This window comes from Silene latifolia, chromosome 8 (assembly GCF_048544455.1).
Source record: "Silene latifolia isolate original U9 population chromosome 8, ASM4854445v1, whole genome shotgun sequence".
NCBI classification, from domain to species: domain Eukaryota; kingdom Viridiplantae; phylum Streptophyta; class Magnoliopsida; order Caryophyllales; family Caryophyllaceae; genus Silene; species Silene latifolia.
The window spans coordinates 45,574,294-45,590,415 of record NC_133533.1 but is presented as its reverse complement, the minus strand read 5'-3'; the positions used below and the strand labels follow the sequence as shown (position 1 = coordinate 45,590,415).

At 34.8% G+C, this 16,122-nt stretch overlaps 1 protein-coding gene across 1 annotated transcript; it reads right to left on the bottom strand.

Moving 5' to 3' along the window:
* Nucleotides 1-359: 359 nt before the first annotated feature.
* On the bottom strand, nucleotides 360-1,025 carry LOC141595118 (protein FAR1-RELATED SEQUENCE 5-like). The gene has a single exon (XM_074415092.1). The coding sequence runs from the start codon at nucleotides 1,023-1,025 to the stop codon at nucleotides 360-362; it is 666 nt and encodes a 221-aa protein (XP_074271193.1).
* Nucleotides 1,026-16,122: the final 15,097 nt, after the last annotated feature.

Sequence of the window (16,122 nt, the reverse complement as noted above, 5' to 3'; positions counted from 1 at the left end):
TATCATTCAACTCAAAGTCATTAATCACTTGAGTCCATTTTTCTTCAAACTCAATGGGTTCCAAGTCAGTATCCCAAACAACTCCGCATATCCGCTCAACAAAGTCAGTCTCCTTACAAATCTGTGACTCAACTTTATCGGTAAGTTTTTTCATTATATGCCACATGCAAAGAACGATGTCTTGCTTGCTTGAATACGTAACGCACCCGAGTTTAATTGCCGGATCTTGATCAGAAGAATGCACCGAGGTTCCTTGTTGCCCATACAATCAAGGAACTTCTTAAACACCCAAATGAATGACCCATTGTTCTCATGATCGACAAGTGCAAAGCAAAGAAAAGTCACGATTTTTGTGGTTGTCAACTTTGAGTGAATGGGGTGAAGGCCATGTGGTACTTGTTAGTACCGTAAGTAGGATCAAAGGTGATGGTGTCCCCAAACAAGGAATAATTCATTCTTGCTTGTGCATCTGCCCAAAAGATTTTAGCCAAACAATTATCCTCATCAACTTGGTAAGCATAGTAAAAGCCATCTTGTGATTCAGAAAGTGCCTTTAAATAATCGAGAATCATGTCAGCATCCTTCTCACCTATATAACATTTAATATTTCTTTTGAAGTTCTTGAATTCAGTGAGAGATGCACCAATGTTTGCATACCCATTTGATTGTTCGGCCAGAATTCTAAAAGTCTTGGTAGCCCCGATGTTGAGTTTACAATTGTTCACAATTGTCTGCTTCATGTAAAGGTTAAGTGTTCTTACGTTTTTCTGGAATTCCCGTTCTTTGAGTGAGCAGAGTTTGTGATTATGACCTTCATAAAACGTATCAATAGCATACCCTATTAGCTCCTTAAGGTCATTGAATACAGCACAAAACCGTATTTTTGCCTTGCAACCAAATCTTATTATTTTTGTTTTCTTTGGCTCTGAGACCTTTTCCTCTTCTTTTTTCTCTGTGTTTTCAAATTCAACAACAAGTTTGAGTTTTTTGCGATCCTCTTTGAATCCATGTCCATTGCGGACCATTGATTTTTTGTCTATCAAACCATCACGGAATCTTGTTTGTGTGTACTTTCTTGGTATGAAACCACAAGCCACAAAGATATAAATTGTAAAACTCTATTGCCTCCTCCAGCTTTACAAACATTAATCCCAGAGCAGGTTTGAAACCATTTTCTACCATCCTATTCCACTCCTCACCGCCACTGGAGTATATCTCAATCCCAGATTATGGATAGTATTTTTCCGTTTTGACGCAAAAGAGGTGTAGAAAAAGTTGTTGCATTGGTAGTATTAATTTCAATGCCTGGAAACATTAAAACAGAAGAATTGTTATGGTATTATTAATTTCAATATCTTAAATTCTATACAAAACAAAACAATACAACCTCTGCTACAACAGTTATTTTAACGTTATAATGCAGTTATTGTATTATACAAATGCAATTATTCTATCAGGGGGGGGGGAGGGTTTTAGTGAAATTGGTAGCCTAGTCTACCACAATGCACACACAGTTATTTTAATGTAATATCAAAGTTATTTCATTATTAAAGAGTAGTTATTGTAAGGATTTTTTTGTCAGATCCTATAAAGTAGTATTTATTAGGAAAAAACAATCACATTAAAGAATTATTTTAACGTAATAATGCGATTTTATTGTATTACACAAATGCAATTATTCTATCGAGGAGGGAGGGGGGGGGGTTTAGTGGAATTGGTAGCCTAGTCCACCACAATGCACACACAGTTATTTTAATGTAATATCAAAGTTATTTCATTATTAAAGAGTAGTTATTGTAAGGATTTTTTTGTCAGATCCTATAAAGTAGTATTTATTAGGAAAAAAACAATCTATGTTACAAAGAATTATTTGAACGTTATAATGCGCTTATTGTATTATACAAATGCAATTATTCTATCGAGGGGGGAGGGTTTTAGTAGAATTGGTAGCCTAGTCCACCACAATGCACACACAATTATTTTAATGTAATATCAAAGTTATTTCATTATTAAAGAGTAGTTATTGTAAGGATTTTCTTGTCAGATCCTATAAAGTAGTATTTATTAGGAAAAAAAAACAATCTGTTTCAAAGAATTATTTTAACATTATAATGCGTTATTGTATTATACAAATGCAATTATTCTATCGAGAGGGGGAGGGTTTTAGTAGAATTGGTAGCCTAGTCCACCACAATACACACACAATTATTTTAATGTAATATCAAAGTTATTTCATTATTAAAGAGTAGTTATTGTAAGGATTTTTTTGTCAGATCCTATAAAGTAGTATTTATTAGGAAAAAAACAATCAATTACATGCAATTATTTTAACGTTATAATGCGTTATTGTATTATACAAATGCAATTATTCTATCGAGGGGGGGGAGGGTTTTAGTAGAATTGGTAGCCTAGTCCACCACAATGCACACACAATTATTTTAATGTAATATCAAAGTTATTTCATTATTAAAGAGTAGTTATTGTAAGGATTTTTTTGGTCGATCCTATAAAGTAGTATTTATTAGGAAAAAAACAATCTCACATTAAGCAATTATTTTAACGTTATAATGCAGTTATTGTATTATACAAATGCAATTATTCTATCAGGGAGGGTTTTAGTAGAATTGGTAGCCTAGTCCACCACAATACACACACAGTTATTTTAATGTAATATCAAAGTTATTTTAATACTGTAAGGCAGTTATTGTATTATTGTAATCCAATTATTCAAATACTAGATATTGAATGATATCATGAATGAAAACCTACATGCAATTACTGTTAAACTTTACATGCAATTACTGTTATGAAAACAATATGAAAACAACTTACATGCAATCGTAATTTGAACAAAAACTTATCAACGTAATAACAAATGCTTTTATATCAGCATTATGTCACAAATTTATACCTGAATTCATCGTTGTTTGATTATCAGCATTATTACCAATCATAGTAAGCGTTTGATCAATTCAAAGATCGTTGAAGCTGAATTTTATTGGAAAAACACGTAAATTAAGGCAGAATTTGTTATTTGATTCAATTACTGAAATTATTCGATTATTAAATCAGAAATAGGGAAGAAATATCAATACCTTCAGTCGAATTTGAAGAATTAGGGTTTTCGGAGAATTGTGGATCAAATTTCGAAAAATTGATGAACAAATTGATAGTTTTAATTGAAAGAATCAAAATAATGAACGAATTGTTGATCAAAATTTGAAGAACTGATGAATTTCTTGATCAAATTTGTTGATCAAAATTTGAAGAACTGATGAAAAAATTTCGCTTGGTTTTTTGATGAAAAGAGTGTTTATCAAGAGAGAGAAAGGGGGAAAAGAGAGAAAGCTATTGGGCGATTATGACGGCTAAATTTTTGATAATTGGGTTTTGTCAACTCATTTGCTTATATATGCGGGGGAAACTCACGAAAAGTGTCAAACTCATCGGATCTTGCTCTCTCTCTCTCTCTCTCTCTCTCTCTCTCTCTCTCTCTCTCTATATATATATATATATATATATATATATATATATATATATATATATATATATATATATATATATATATATATATATATATATATATATATATATTTAGGTGTGTGCGTTTGTTGAGGTTGAGTTTACAACTCGAGTCACACAAGTTCATTATTCAATTATGCGAGAATTGACTAATAAAATTTTATATCTTATTGTAATGTGATTAAATAATATTTAATAAAAAAATTATGCGTTAATTCATTAAAATAATCGAGGTTTTTTGAGGTAGAGGTTATAAGTTAATTATATTTACATGAAGTTGTAAATTAATTAAATTGGGAATTATGGGACCCATTATACATTGCTATAATGGTAAAATATCACTCAATAAGTTGAGTGTATATTGTTTATTAATTTGTCACATAATTGTTGTATGATCAAATTAACATTTAATTATGTAAGATAATTAAACATAAGACTAATAAGCATTTGTGGGACGAATTTCAAAAATCAAAATGGACTCTAAAGTCTCTCCCATAACCGGTTTTATAGAAGTAATGTGACACTCCTAAGTTTTGTCTTCTAGCTATTTGTAAGATGCTCTAAACATCATGATTACACCTAGTATGACATGCCTACTCTACACCTACAAGCATGCAATTAAAATAAGCAAAAAATGAGCCTCTTGTGCTCATATGTGCCGGCCATAATGTCCTCTAAGAGGCACTTGGTTGCTCATTTTTTGTTCCATTTTTATGCTTGCTTCTCTCTAAAATTCTCACACAACTACACAATATTATTATTACATAACTAGAGTAGTAATACAAATAATATTAAGGGTTTTTATTTCTTAATAATATTTAGTTAATATTATTAAGAATCATTTGGGTGAAGTCTTGGGTGCCACTAAGAGAAGTGTCTCTATGCTTCAGACTTGAAGATCTTTGAGGATCATCCCAAATTAATTGAGCTCAAGAACAAGTTAAGGTAGGAGACCTTACTTGTGCCCAAAAATTCGAACCATTTACAATGTAAGAAAACTCCATTTTCTTCCTTATTTCGTTATTTAGTTATGCATGCAACTAGATCCACATATATATAAATTATAAGTAATTTATAAAATGATTAGATGAGTCTAATATGAGTATATAAACCTAAAAATTGGCATCAAGATCTTTGGTGTTGCATGCATAATCGGTTTAGTTTTTCCGAGTTATATGTAACTTAATTAAAACTAATATTTTGTGATTTATAAGGATAAAAGCCACGAATTTTTTTGCATATTATACATTCTGGTTCTAAAATATTTTTAGGTCATATTGATGATTTATGGATGATTATTACTTATTTTAATGATTTTTAGTGAAATAATTACATTTTTATGAGTAAAATGAACTTTTATTTACTAAAAATAGTTAAACTTCACTAATGGCCCTGATTTTTTAGTATGACCTCACATGAATATTTTGTATATTTTATGTAAAATTTCGTATTAATGTGATTTATATTTCATGATTTATGATTTTTATGTGATAAAAATGGTATTAATGGAGGTTAAATGACTAAAAATAGTTAAACTTTGAAACAGGCCATGAAGTTTGAATATGATGTCACATGCATATTTTACAGATTGTACATAAAATTTTACATAAATGTGATTTATTATGCATGATTTATAATTTTAATTGTTAAAATGATATAAATAATGACTATTTTTAGCAAAACAAAATAGCTAAAATAAATTTTATGAAATGAAATTTTTCCCTAATGTTATATATATGATATGAACATCAGATCTAAATTTGCATGTTAAATTTTGATTGATTTGATATGTTTATTGATTTTTATGTGATAAAATCGATAAAAGGGCAACTTTATTAGTCATAAAAATTAATTCGAAATTTTTTGTTGAAATTTTGCCATTTATAGGTTCTGGAAATTATTTAAGAATGTTCAAAATTTTGAGTTTGATTTTTTCATAATTTTTATGTTTAATTTGGAATTAAAAGGTAAAAGTTATGATTTATAGGATTTATTAATGAAATAAATTATAAATATTTTGTGGGCAAATTTTATTGAGTTTTTGGAATCTTAGTAATATTCTAGTATTTACAAAAATGTGATTTCAAATTTTTCCAAATTTTTATGATTTGTTGGGAATTATTTCATAATTGTTATGATTATAAGAAGTTTAATAAGCAATAATAGAAAACCAAGTTGAATTATTGTCAAAAATTGAGTAAAGACTAATTTTTGACTCCTAAAAGAGTTAGGATAATTAACTTGGGCTTAAATTTGATTTAAGTATTGATTTGTGATTTTAATAAGTTATTATCACGCATTTCCATAAAACCGGATTATATACGATATAAGGTTAAGTAGGGCGATTTTGCACATTAATTTGGCATGTTAGATCATATAATAATGCTGCATTTTTCATTGATGAATTTCACATTTTATTTATATAATTTTAAATTATGTAATTTTATCTTAGTATGGCCTTAGTTTTTAATTGGTATTACCCGTAATGAAAGGAAATATCCATTTGGTTGTAATTTTAATGTGATTTCGCATCACCGTTTTGTAATTTAATAGATTTAAATTTTTATTACAAATGTATAATAGGAATAGCCATGTATTTTTATTATTATTTTGTAATTCCGGAGTTTACTAAAGACGGAGCCATTTGGAAAGTAGTTCCGGTCAAGACGGTATTTTCCTTGTGAGGCGTGTCACATGAAGTTCAAGGGACCAAAGGAGTTGGTTTCCGAATATGTAATAGATTATTTGATTTTCTATTTTAGGAAGGCCATACTAGGAAATTATTATTTGCTTTGCATTTCCTTTAATATGTTGCATGCATTGCCAAATCGCCATAACAACACATGCATATCATATTGAGTCTTCGACCGTGTCAATTATAATTATCGATATTTCGATTTTTAGCTCACTTAAAATTGATAGATAATAAATTGACAAGACCTTTACTTTTAAAAGAATGAGACTTAGCCTTACCAAATAGTAGGAGCCCATGAATCTCAATTTCATATAAGTATAATACGGTCTAGAAATATTATACCTGGGTGCTTGCTTTGACGTTGGGTGAGTGGGGTAATAAATAGTTATTACACTTCGAAAATTTGGTTGATATCAACGAAGGTATTTTGCGACCGTAGCCGCAATAAGTTCGGGCTAAATATGAACTTAACGTAAATTCATCAACCGAGAGTTCTAATTGTAGAATCGGTTAAGAGGGTTAACCCACCAAGTTGTATTAGTAAGGGTTGTAGAGGGACCGTTGTCCCACAATCGAGCTAGTATGGATTTGGATCTCGGAATCATTTATTATCGTTGGGTAGAGGTCACTATATAAATATTATTGTAGATACCTCATTTCTGCACTTCCCGCAAGCCACCCGGTGATGATTGAGCCGCATGTTTGGTACACGGAACGATTTATGACAATTTGTAAGTTTATCGTCAAGTGATAGCTCAAATACTTGTGTCAACCACTTGGTCCTCATCTACGGGCCGTTACGGTCGTTTTGGCAGTAATTAGAGTACATTTGGAGTCCGGGTCAAAAACCGTCTTCATTTTCTAATAACCGTTTAAAATGTCGAGTCAGAATGTTCTGGAATGTTGTGGATATTTCTATTCCATATTTTCAATCTTTTAATCTTTTGGTAAATTATATCTCAAAATTATATTTTAAATAATAAGGAAATTAAGATCAACCGCAATTCAATAATAGAAACGCGGAAAATCTTTTTCCACAGGAGGAAACCCTTGGGGAAAAGACGCAGCAGGTGCTGCGCCTCTTCCAAGAGACGCAGTGGTTGCTGCGCCTCTTCCCCAGCTCCTTTCTGCGTATTTTAAGATCTTTTCGAAATTTACTTCCAAAGTTTTAATGAAACCCTAATTCCTTCGTGTGATTAGTATAAATAGGGAGCTTCGTTCCTCATATTTCTCACGCGAGTGTCCGCCCTTTTCTTCTCCCTTTGCATTCTAAGACCACGCTCTTACTTTTTGGCGTCTACGTGCTTGAACTTTCGACCACGTAAGCTCGGATCCTTCTGAGTACCAGCCTCGTTTTACATGACCGACCAATTTGACCGATTCCACATCAATCAATTTAATCAACTTTGTTTAATTTCCTCTTAGAGGGCACTTTCGTCGTACATTCGAGTCGAGCATCACTAAACGTTAACTTAGTTAATCTCGTGTCGTCAAACATGTAAGTCTGAGGGTATAAATCTCATCTTTTACTATTGTATTTTATTTTTGTAATCATTATTGTAAGATTTACGTTGAAAATATATTCAAAACCGATTTATAAAACCTTTATTCAAACCCTTTTTACGGATTAACGGGAGACAGATGTCGAGAAGGAACGCAGCAACTGCTGTGCCTCTTCCTGAGGCTGCCGCAGTTCCTGCTTTCCTTTTTCTTCCTTCGTCTTTTGTTTAATTCGTCTGTTTATTTTTGATTCTTCTTTGTTTGTTCTTATTTCATTGGCATGATAATTCTAGCATATATATTATTAGTAATTTATCGCCTTTAAATTCCCGACTTAAGTCCCAAGTAATTCATATTTGCGGGTTTTCGTCATTAAATCAAATCCGGATTTTAGAGACTCGATTCATCCATATCAAGTCTCTGGAATTCATTCTTTGTATATTTTTAGTCTGTTTATCGTCGTCATCATCAATAGTTTAACATTAATTTCACCTAATTAGTTTGTTTAAGTTGTAATTAACCTTGTAATTAATCTTGTAATTCATTTGTTCTAATTAGTTTCATCTCATGTTTTATCATTTTTATGAACAATTTGCATGTAAATAATCCATTAAACCACTTCTATCCGAGTCAAATATCAATAATCAATCATTATATTACCAATGAATATTAACGATATGCAATTCCGGCTTCACAGCCAGAATTCACCTCATGAACAAACGCAGTGAGCACTGCGCCTCTTCTAAAGGACGCAGCTCTGTTGCGCCTGTTCCGGGTTGAATTCTGCCCCTGAACTTCCGTTGTTGCTTTGACCTAATTCGTTAGCTTACGTATTAATTAACTATTACCCGTATTATCACCCATTAATCTGTTCGTTAATTTGTTTTCTCTTTTCATTTCTCAAATCATCCGTTTTAAACGTATTTTCGACGTAAATTAATTAACTCGTTGTAATTATTTTAATTATTGTATTTTTATTCTATTCTTTATTATTTATTGTTTTTATGCCTACACATGCAATTAACCTAAATTTCTTCCTCGACATTAATGCATGTTAAACTACGTGTTTACCGACTTAGTTAATTATCACATGCTAGGATTAATCTAATGGATGTTGCATTGCATGCATATAACCGACAACATATCAAATATAGACGATTTCCCTAATCATTAGTAGATGCCGCTATCGAGGCGGGCGGGATTAGGTCTTCGATCAAAAGAGCTTCCTAATACGTACCCTCACCCCTTATTCCAGATCTCTGTGAACATCCGTGTTCATTGGCATCCACGAGAGTCATTCTAGACATATAATGCTAAGGGTAACGAGTTCTTGGTGTTCATGTCACTACTTTGTGTCTTGACATGACACGAGGTATTCGAACGGTTTCCAATTTTCCAAAATAAATTGGTGGCGACTCCACAAATGCAAAAGCTTGTTTTCCCAAGCGAACCCCGTGGGCCCGCGTCCACAGTTTGGCGACTCCGCTGAGGATTAATACACTTACGTGTTGCCAAGGGTGAAACTTGAACAAGGTTAGGGAATAGTTTGTACGAGACAGTTATCGGTTTTCATAACTCGGTCTTCCTAGATCGTTTATTCGGCCTTCCTAGGCCCAACCCAACCCATTCGACCAATCGTCCCGTCTAGACGGTACAAATTCTTATTTGGGCCTAAGGGTGGATATCGATTGACGTCAACCATACCATGGTGCTTACTCCTGTTTGTATCAAGGACTTTCACTACTCGAGGAAATGGACTAGGAATCGGCCTTACTCCTGTTTGGTACGAGCCTCTCCACAGACCCCGAGTTTGATTGTTTGGTATGGCAACCCACCCTTTAAACAAAAACCCTTTTAAATGCACTCAGCATCCCGTTATAATGCCTGTATAAATGCTTGTATTATATGTGATCACCATTTTCTAAACGAAACTATGACGAATTTTGTAAAATCAAAACCTCTTAAAATTTTCGAAAAAGGCCAAATTTAGCGCAAAACCAGTCGAAACTCTGTCCAATTGCCGAGTCAAAATTCGGGCCTCAAAGCTAATTTCAAAACCTCACTTCGAGTCCACTCCTAAAACTACACTATAGTTGACTAGGACCAACATTTCTAAACTTTGTCGTTTCTTCAAACCTCACTTGACACGAGTGGCACACTTCCACTTCACGAGTCAAAACTTTTCTTTCGGTAAGTGTGCTAGAATTGTCGACCGTGTTTTGATTCGTCGTCGATCTGTTATCCAGTTTCCAAGATGCCTGGAACTAGTCACGCATGTGTCAATGGACAACCATCGAATGGTAATGATCTAATACTAGCCGCGCTAACTCGTCTCCAAGATAGCCAAGACCAAGTGTATGATCGCCTCAACACAATCGAAGGCCGAATCGTTGCTGTAGAAACTAGTTTGCCTCCTGCAGAAAATGAAGTGCCTCATGAATTTGAAAATGATTTCATGAATGACAACCCTCCATCTTATGTGGGAGCACAAGAAGTCAACCCTCTCATAGGTCTGACCGAAGCTGAAAAACGACTCCAAAACTTGAAGGAACAATTGATGTACCTCAAAGGGGATGATATCTATAGGGAAAACAATCGCAAGTATGAGGCCGTGAGTTCCTAATTGCCAACCAACTTCAACATGACGGATATCCCGAAATTCAAGGGGCATGAAAACCCTTTGAACCACATTCGTGCTTTCAAGGATTACATGTCTATCAAAGGCATCAAACCCGAGATGTTCTTAAGGATCTTTCCTTCATCTCTTGATACCATCCCGAAGCAATGGTTCTATTCCCTAGAGCACAAGAAGATCGCCACTTGGGATGATGCCGCAATTGAATTCGCTAAACAATATGCGGATAATACTGAGATCCAAGTCAATATGCGCACCTTAGAGGTTCTTACCCAAAATGAGAAAGAAGGTTTCACCGACTTCCTAAGTAGGTGGAGGAAGACTAGTACCCAACTTGTCGAGCGTCTGTAACGAGCCGACCCGCCACAGTCGTAACACAATCCCAATAAGATGGGATGCTCCATTTGGGCCAATTATTTGTCCTCACTTAAGCCCAAAAGGAGAAAGCCTTGTTACTAAGTGGTGGGTGGAATCTATTATAAGCTTCTCATGATCTCCTTATTCTTTCCATGTTGGACAACTTTCCTCACATTTCATGGGGTGTTACATTCTCCCCACTTAAGGAGCACAACGTCCCTGTTGTGTCTGGAAGCATAACCGCTACCCAGAATCCTCCCCCGCTAGGTGGGTGATCACAATGGAGCGTATAACCACTGCCTCCAGGAGCGTATAACAACTGCCTCCGATCACCACACGGTCGTAGGGTTGCTCTGATACGTTGCTCTGATACCAACTGTTACAACCACGATAAAACAAGAATATGAATTAAGTTCAAGTTGGTGGAAACACCCTGACAGCGCGGTAGCTACTAAAAAAAAAATTTAGTACTCAAAAGTAATACAAGGTCTACGGGGAATAACTACCCCTAAAACTGAAATGAAATAAAAGTCTGAAACATAAGTCTAATAAAATTAAAAGAGTGCTCTAAAACAAGGTGCTCGCTAGCCCACTCTATGCAACCCCATCAGAAATAATAAGCAACCATCAACCACCTGTCAGTCATAAGAATGACAGCCACAGTCAGTGGGGAGTAACTCGGACGTCCTCCCACCCATATTACATCACGATAAATCAACCAAGTAATTAAGACGGATCAATAATGAACAAATGAATTACCAGTAAACATATTATATAAATAAAATTATAAGCTCATTATTTATTAATCACACTTTAAATTAAATAAATCAATGACTCATTTAATAAACGTAAACTTATTAAACCAAACATATTAAATCAGTAACCACTCAGTAAGGCGAAACGTCAAGGCAACCCATCACTGTTACCTTATCCCTACGGTAGGACTACGATAAATATACGGTCCTAGTCTAAGTATGGCCACACTCTCGGGATAAACGTACCCCGATTCGACAATCACCAAGCCTATAAACATCCGGGCTGATGACCCCATGGACTCTATATTAGCCTATAAACAACCGGGCTAATAGGACGACCCCGACCTGCCTAGACTGCCTATACACACAGCTACTAGGATACAAGTGAAGCGGATAATATAAGACGATTCTTTATTACTCAAGCCGGTTAACCGAATACGAACCAGGATTATATGTAAGTAACCAAGTCGTTTAATTTCCAGAAGTACACTTACAAGTAATACCACTCATTATTATTATTATATTATATTAGTGTTTTTTGTAAATAACCCCCTTATATGTACGTTTTTTTACAAATAACCCCCTTATATGTCCATCTTTTGTAATAACCCCCTTAAATCTCATTTAATCCTAAAAATTACCACCAAAACTGAATTAAAACTTAAAAACCCTGATCCAACTACGACATTACGACTCAAACTTATGTAACATACCTAAACTACCCTTTTATTACATTTACACTACCCTCAAGTCTTAACTAATTAACAAAAAAGTTACTCCATCTTCAATTCAATTGAATTACTCCACTGCAGTATTTCCCCTTTTCTATCGTTGCTCCATTTTTCCCCTTTCTATCAGTGCTCCCTCTCCAACAGTAACATCCAGTTTTCTGACTTCAATTTCAACTTGTTAGCCTTCTTCACCCTTTTCACTTGTTAATAGTTTCACACATCCTACATAAAAATTGAATATCAAAATCAACAAATTAAAAATTTAAATACTATTAAACCCAGCAAACACTATTAACACCTACTAATTGTGTTAGGATTTTAAGTACATTACAAGCTTCTTTGCTCATTTGGGCTTCAAAGACAATGAATACCAAGTGTTTATTTTGTGTTTCATCATCCTAATTTCCTAACAAAAGTGCAGAAATTTATGGGGCAAACAAATTTAAACACCGTAGAAAAAACGCAAACAATTGAGGGAGGAATCGGAAATACTAACCTGTATAAGCCGCACAATTAAGAATCAACTAAACATTTGCTAAGAATTAAAGAAGGAATTGGAGATGAATTAAAAACTAGGGTTTATAATTGGGGATCAATGTCTTACCGAATACGCGATAGAGCGAATTGGGTAGAATGGAGTACGTTTTTTGTTAATTAGTTTGAGGTAGTGTAAAAAGTAATAAAAGGGTAGTTTAGGTATGTTACATAAGTTTGTGTCGTAATGTCGTAATTGGATCGGGTTTTTTAAGTTTTGTTAGCGTAATTCAGTTTTGGGGGTAATTTTTAGGATTAAGTGGGATTTAAGGGGGTTATTACTAAAGATGGACATATAAGGGGGTTATTTGTAAAAAAACGTATATATAAGAGGGTTATTTACAAAAAACACATTATATTATGTGTACTAAAGTGAGAAACTTAGATAATAATACTATATTCATTAAACAAACACAGTAACCATAAAACTGATGCTATTTAAGAAGCATCTATAGGTAAAGTATCCTACTGCAACCCAAGCCATTATTAATCATGAGATAATACTTGAAAGTGATCATGTAGAGATTAGCAAAACTAGGGATTTTATCATCTAGAAATTAAACAAGCACTCAAGCCATTTGTAACTTATATTAATCACACTGAACTCATTAACTTAAAATTAGACAAACCAGGTTATATGATGAGGATGCAATTAATATTCATGCTCACAAATATATATAACTTCTGCGCATAATTTTCGACATACTAAGTACCGGTGAAACCATGCAATATTTACGCAATAAGTGAACAACACAGGCCATCGAAGACCTTCGACAATCAAGTTCCCATCAATACTTTTCAGAAATTTTAAGGAATTGACAAACACGGAACCCTCAAAAGTAATGATCACAAGAATACAATTATAACATACAATATCTACAACGAAGATATTATCATTTGAGCAATTATCGACCAATCTAGCATACAAGGCAGCAAAACCGTGGCAGAGGACAGTCGTCGACGTTACCTTTCAGCGCTTAATCTTCAATGGAATCGTCAACAACGTAAGAGTCGGCGTCCGGGTCGTCCGAATTTTAGCCTACGTCGAAATCGGAACGGAAACGACGTTAAACATACACGTTTTAAAGCTACTGAGAAACCTATAATATGAGGCAAAGTAGAACGAAAATGGTACGAATGGAAAGCTTACCATGAGATGAAGACAATGGCGCAAAAATTACAGAAAACCGTTAAGAAACGACAGAGAACGGAACTGCCGAAAAGGAGTGTTTGAAAAGGAGAAAAACGAAGACGAATGAGAGGAGTTTTATTTGAACGAGGACATATAAAGCATGAACAACTAACTCTTTATAAAATATAGTGCGAGATTCACAACGTAAATCTAGGAATGTGAGTTAGGTTCCACTAACAACCTATATTCTACTAGGTTGAAACGGTCAGGTGGTTACAGATTTTAAATAAAGTTAAGCGATGAAACTTCGTCTTAAGATGGCCTAATACTATAATAAAATGACACGGTCCATTTAAAAAAAATACGTATTCTGTAATAATATAAGTTGAAAATAATTAAATTTATATACTTTATAAAATAGTCTAACATTTAAGTAATACGCATAGTTTATCAAATTATCGCCCTATCATAATAAATAAATACGACGACTTATAAAAACTATAAAAATCAATTAAAGAAATTTAAAACTCGCGACTAGCTAATATTATGACCGATAAAACGCGGGTGTTACAGTCTCCCCTACTTCTAAAAAGTTTCGCCCTCGAAACTTAACGCTAGAAAAACGAAGGTAGGAAAGAAAAGAAGGGGATCGAAATATACGAGATGATAATAACAAATTACCTCTCTCAAAAAGATGGGGGTGCTTTGCTCGCATAGAGTATTCAGTCTCCCATGTCTTTTCCTCGAACTTGTCGCACCTCCAAAGAACTTTAACTAAAGGCATAACCTTATTTCTAAGGCGTTTTTCCTTCTTATCCAAGATGCGAATAGGTCGCTCCTCATAGGTCAGGTTAGGCTCAATTTCCAAAACTTCAGTTTGCAAGACGTGACTAGGATCGCTAATGTACTTCCTCAGCTGAGAAACATGGAACACGTCATGAACCTTCCCAAGACTAGCCGGAAACTCCAACCTATATGCCACTGGGCCAATTCTCTTGACCACCTCATAAGGACCCACATACTTAGGACTCATCTTCCCTTTGATCCCAAAACTTTTAACACCCTTCATCGGAGAAACTTTGAGAAACACCTTGTCACCCACCTCGAACTCTAAAGGTCGTCGTCTTATATCTGCATAAGATTTCTGTCTATCTTGAGCTGCCTTCTTCCTTTCTCGAATCAGTTTGACGTCGTCAATGGTCTCTTGTAGCTTCTCAGGACCCAATTCACGGACTTCACTAGCTAGATCCCAACATAATGGACTGCGGCATTTCCTCCCGTACAAAGCCTCATAAGGAGCCATCTTGATGCTTGCATGATAACTGTTGTTGTAGGAAAACTCAACCAAAGGTAAATTCTTCTCCCAACTCGCTTGAAATTCCAAGGAACAAGCACGGAGCATGTCTTCAAGGGTTTGAATAGTTCTCTCCGTCTGTCCATCTGTAGCGGCATGAAAAGCTGTACTCATCATCAACTTGCTACCCATAGCCTTCTATAACGCTTGCCAAAAACGGGAACAAAATCTTGGATCTCGATCGGACACAATCTCCAAAGGAACACCGTGATATCTTACTATCTCATCCATATAAGCACTTGCCAAACGATCTAAACTCCAAGTCTCCTTGATTGGCACGAAACGAGCACACTTCGTCAGACGATCCACGATCACCCAAATAACATCTTTACCACCAACAGTTCTGGGCAATGCCATCACAAAGTCCATAGAGATAGACTCCCACTTCCAAGTAGGAATCGCCAACGGCTGTAACAAACCACCTAGTCTCTTGTGATCAATTTTAACCTGCTGACAAGTAAGACACTTACTCACATACCCAGCAATGTCATTCCTCATGTGGGGCCACCAAAACTGGAGCTTCAAATCTTGATACATCTTATCACCACCTGGATGCACTGAATACGGTGTGTGATGCGCCTCACTCAAAATCTTTACTTTCAACTCGACATCGTCAGGGATACACCATCTACCTCGAAACTTAAGAACCCCATCTGGATTGACTTCAAAACCAATAGCTTTACCAATACCCAACTTAGAACGGATATCAGCTAACTTAGAATCAGCTACCTGCCTCTCTCGGATCTCCCGGAACAACTCCGGTTCAACCACCATGGCATTCAGACATGTACTACTAGGTTCCACAAATTCCAAATTAAGCTTCCTGAACTCTGCACACAAATCATCTGGCAAAATTCTGATAGAGTTAACAAAATGAACGGTCTTCCTACTGAGAGCATCAACTACA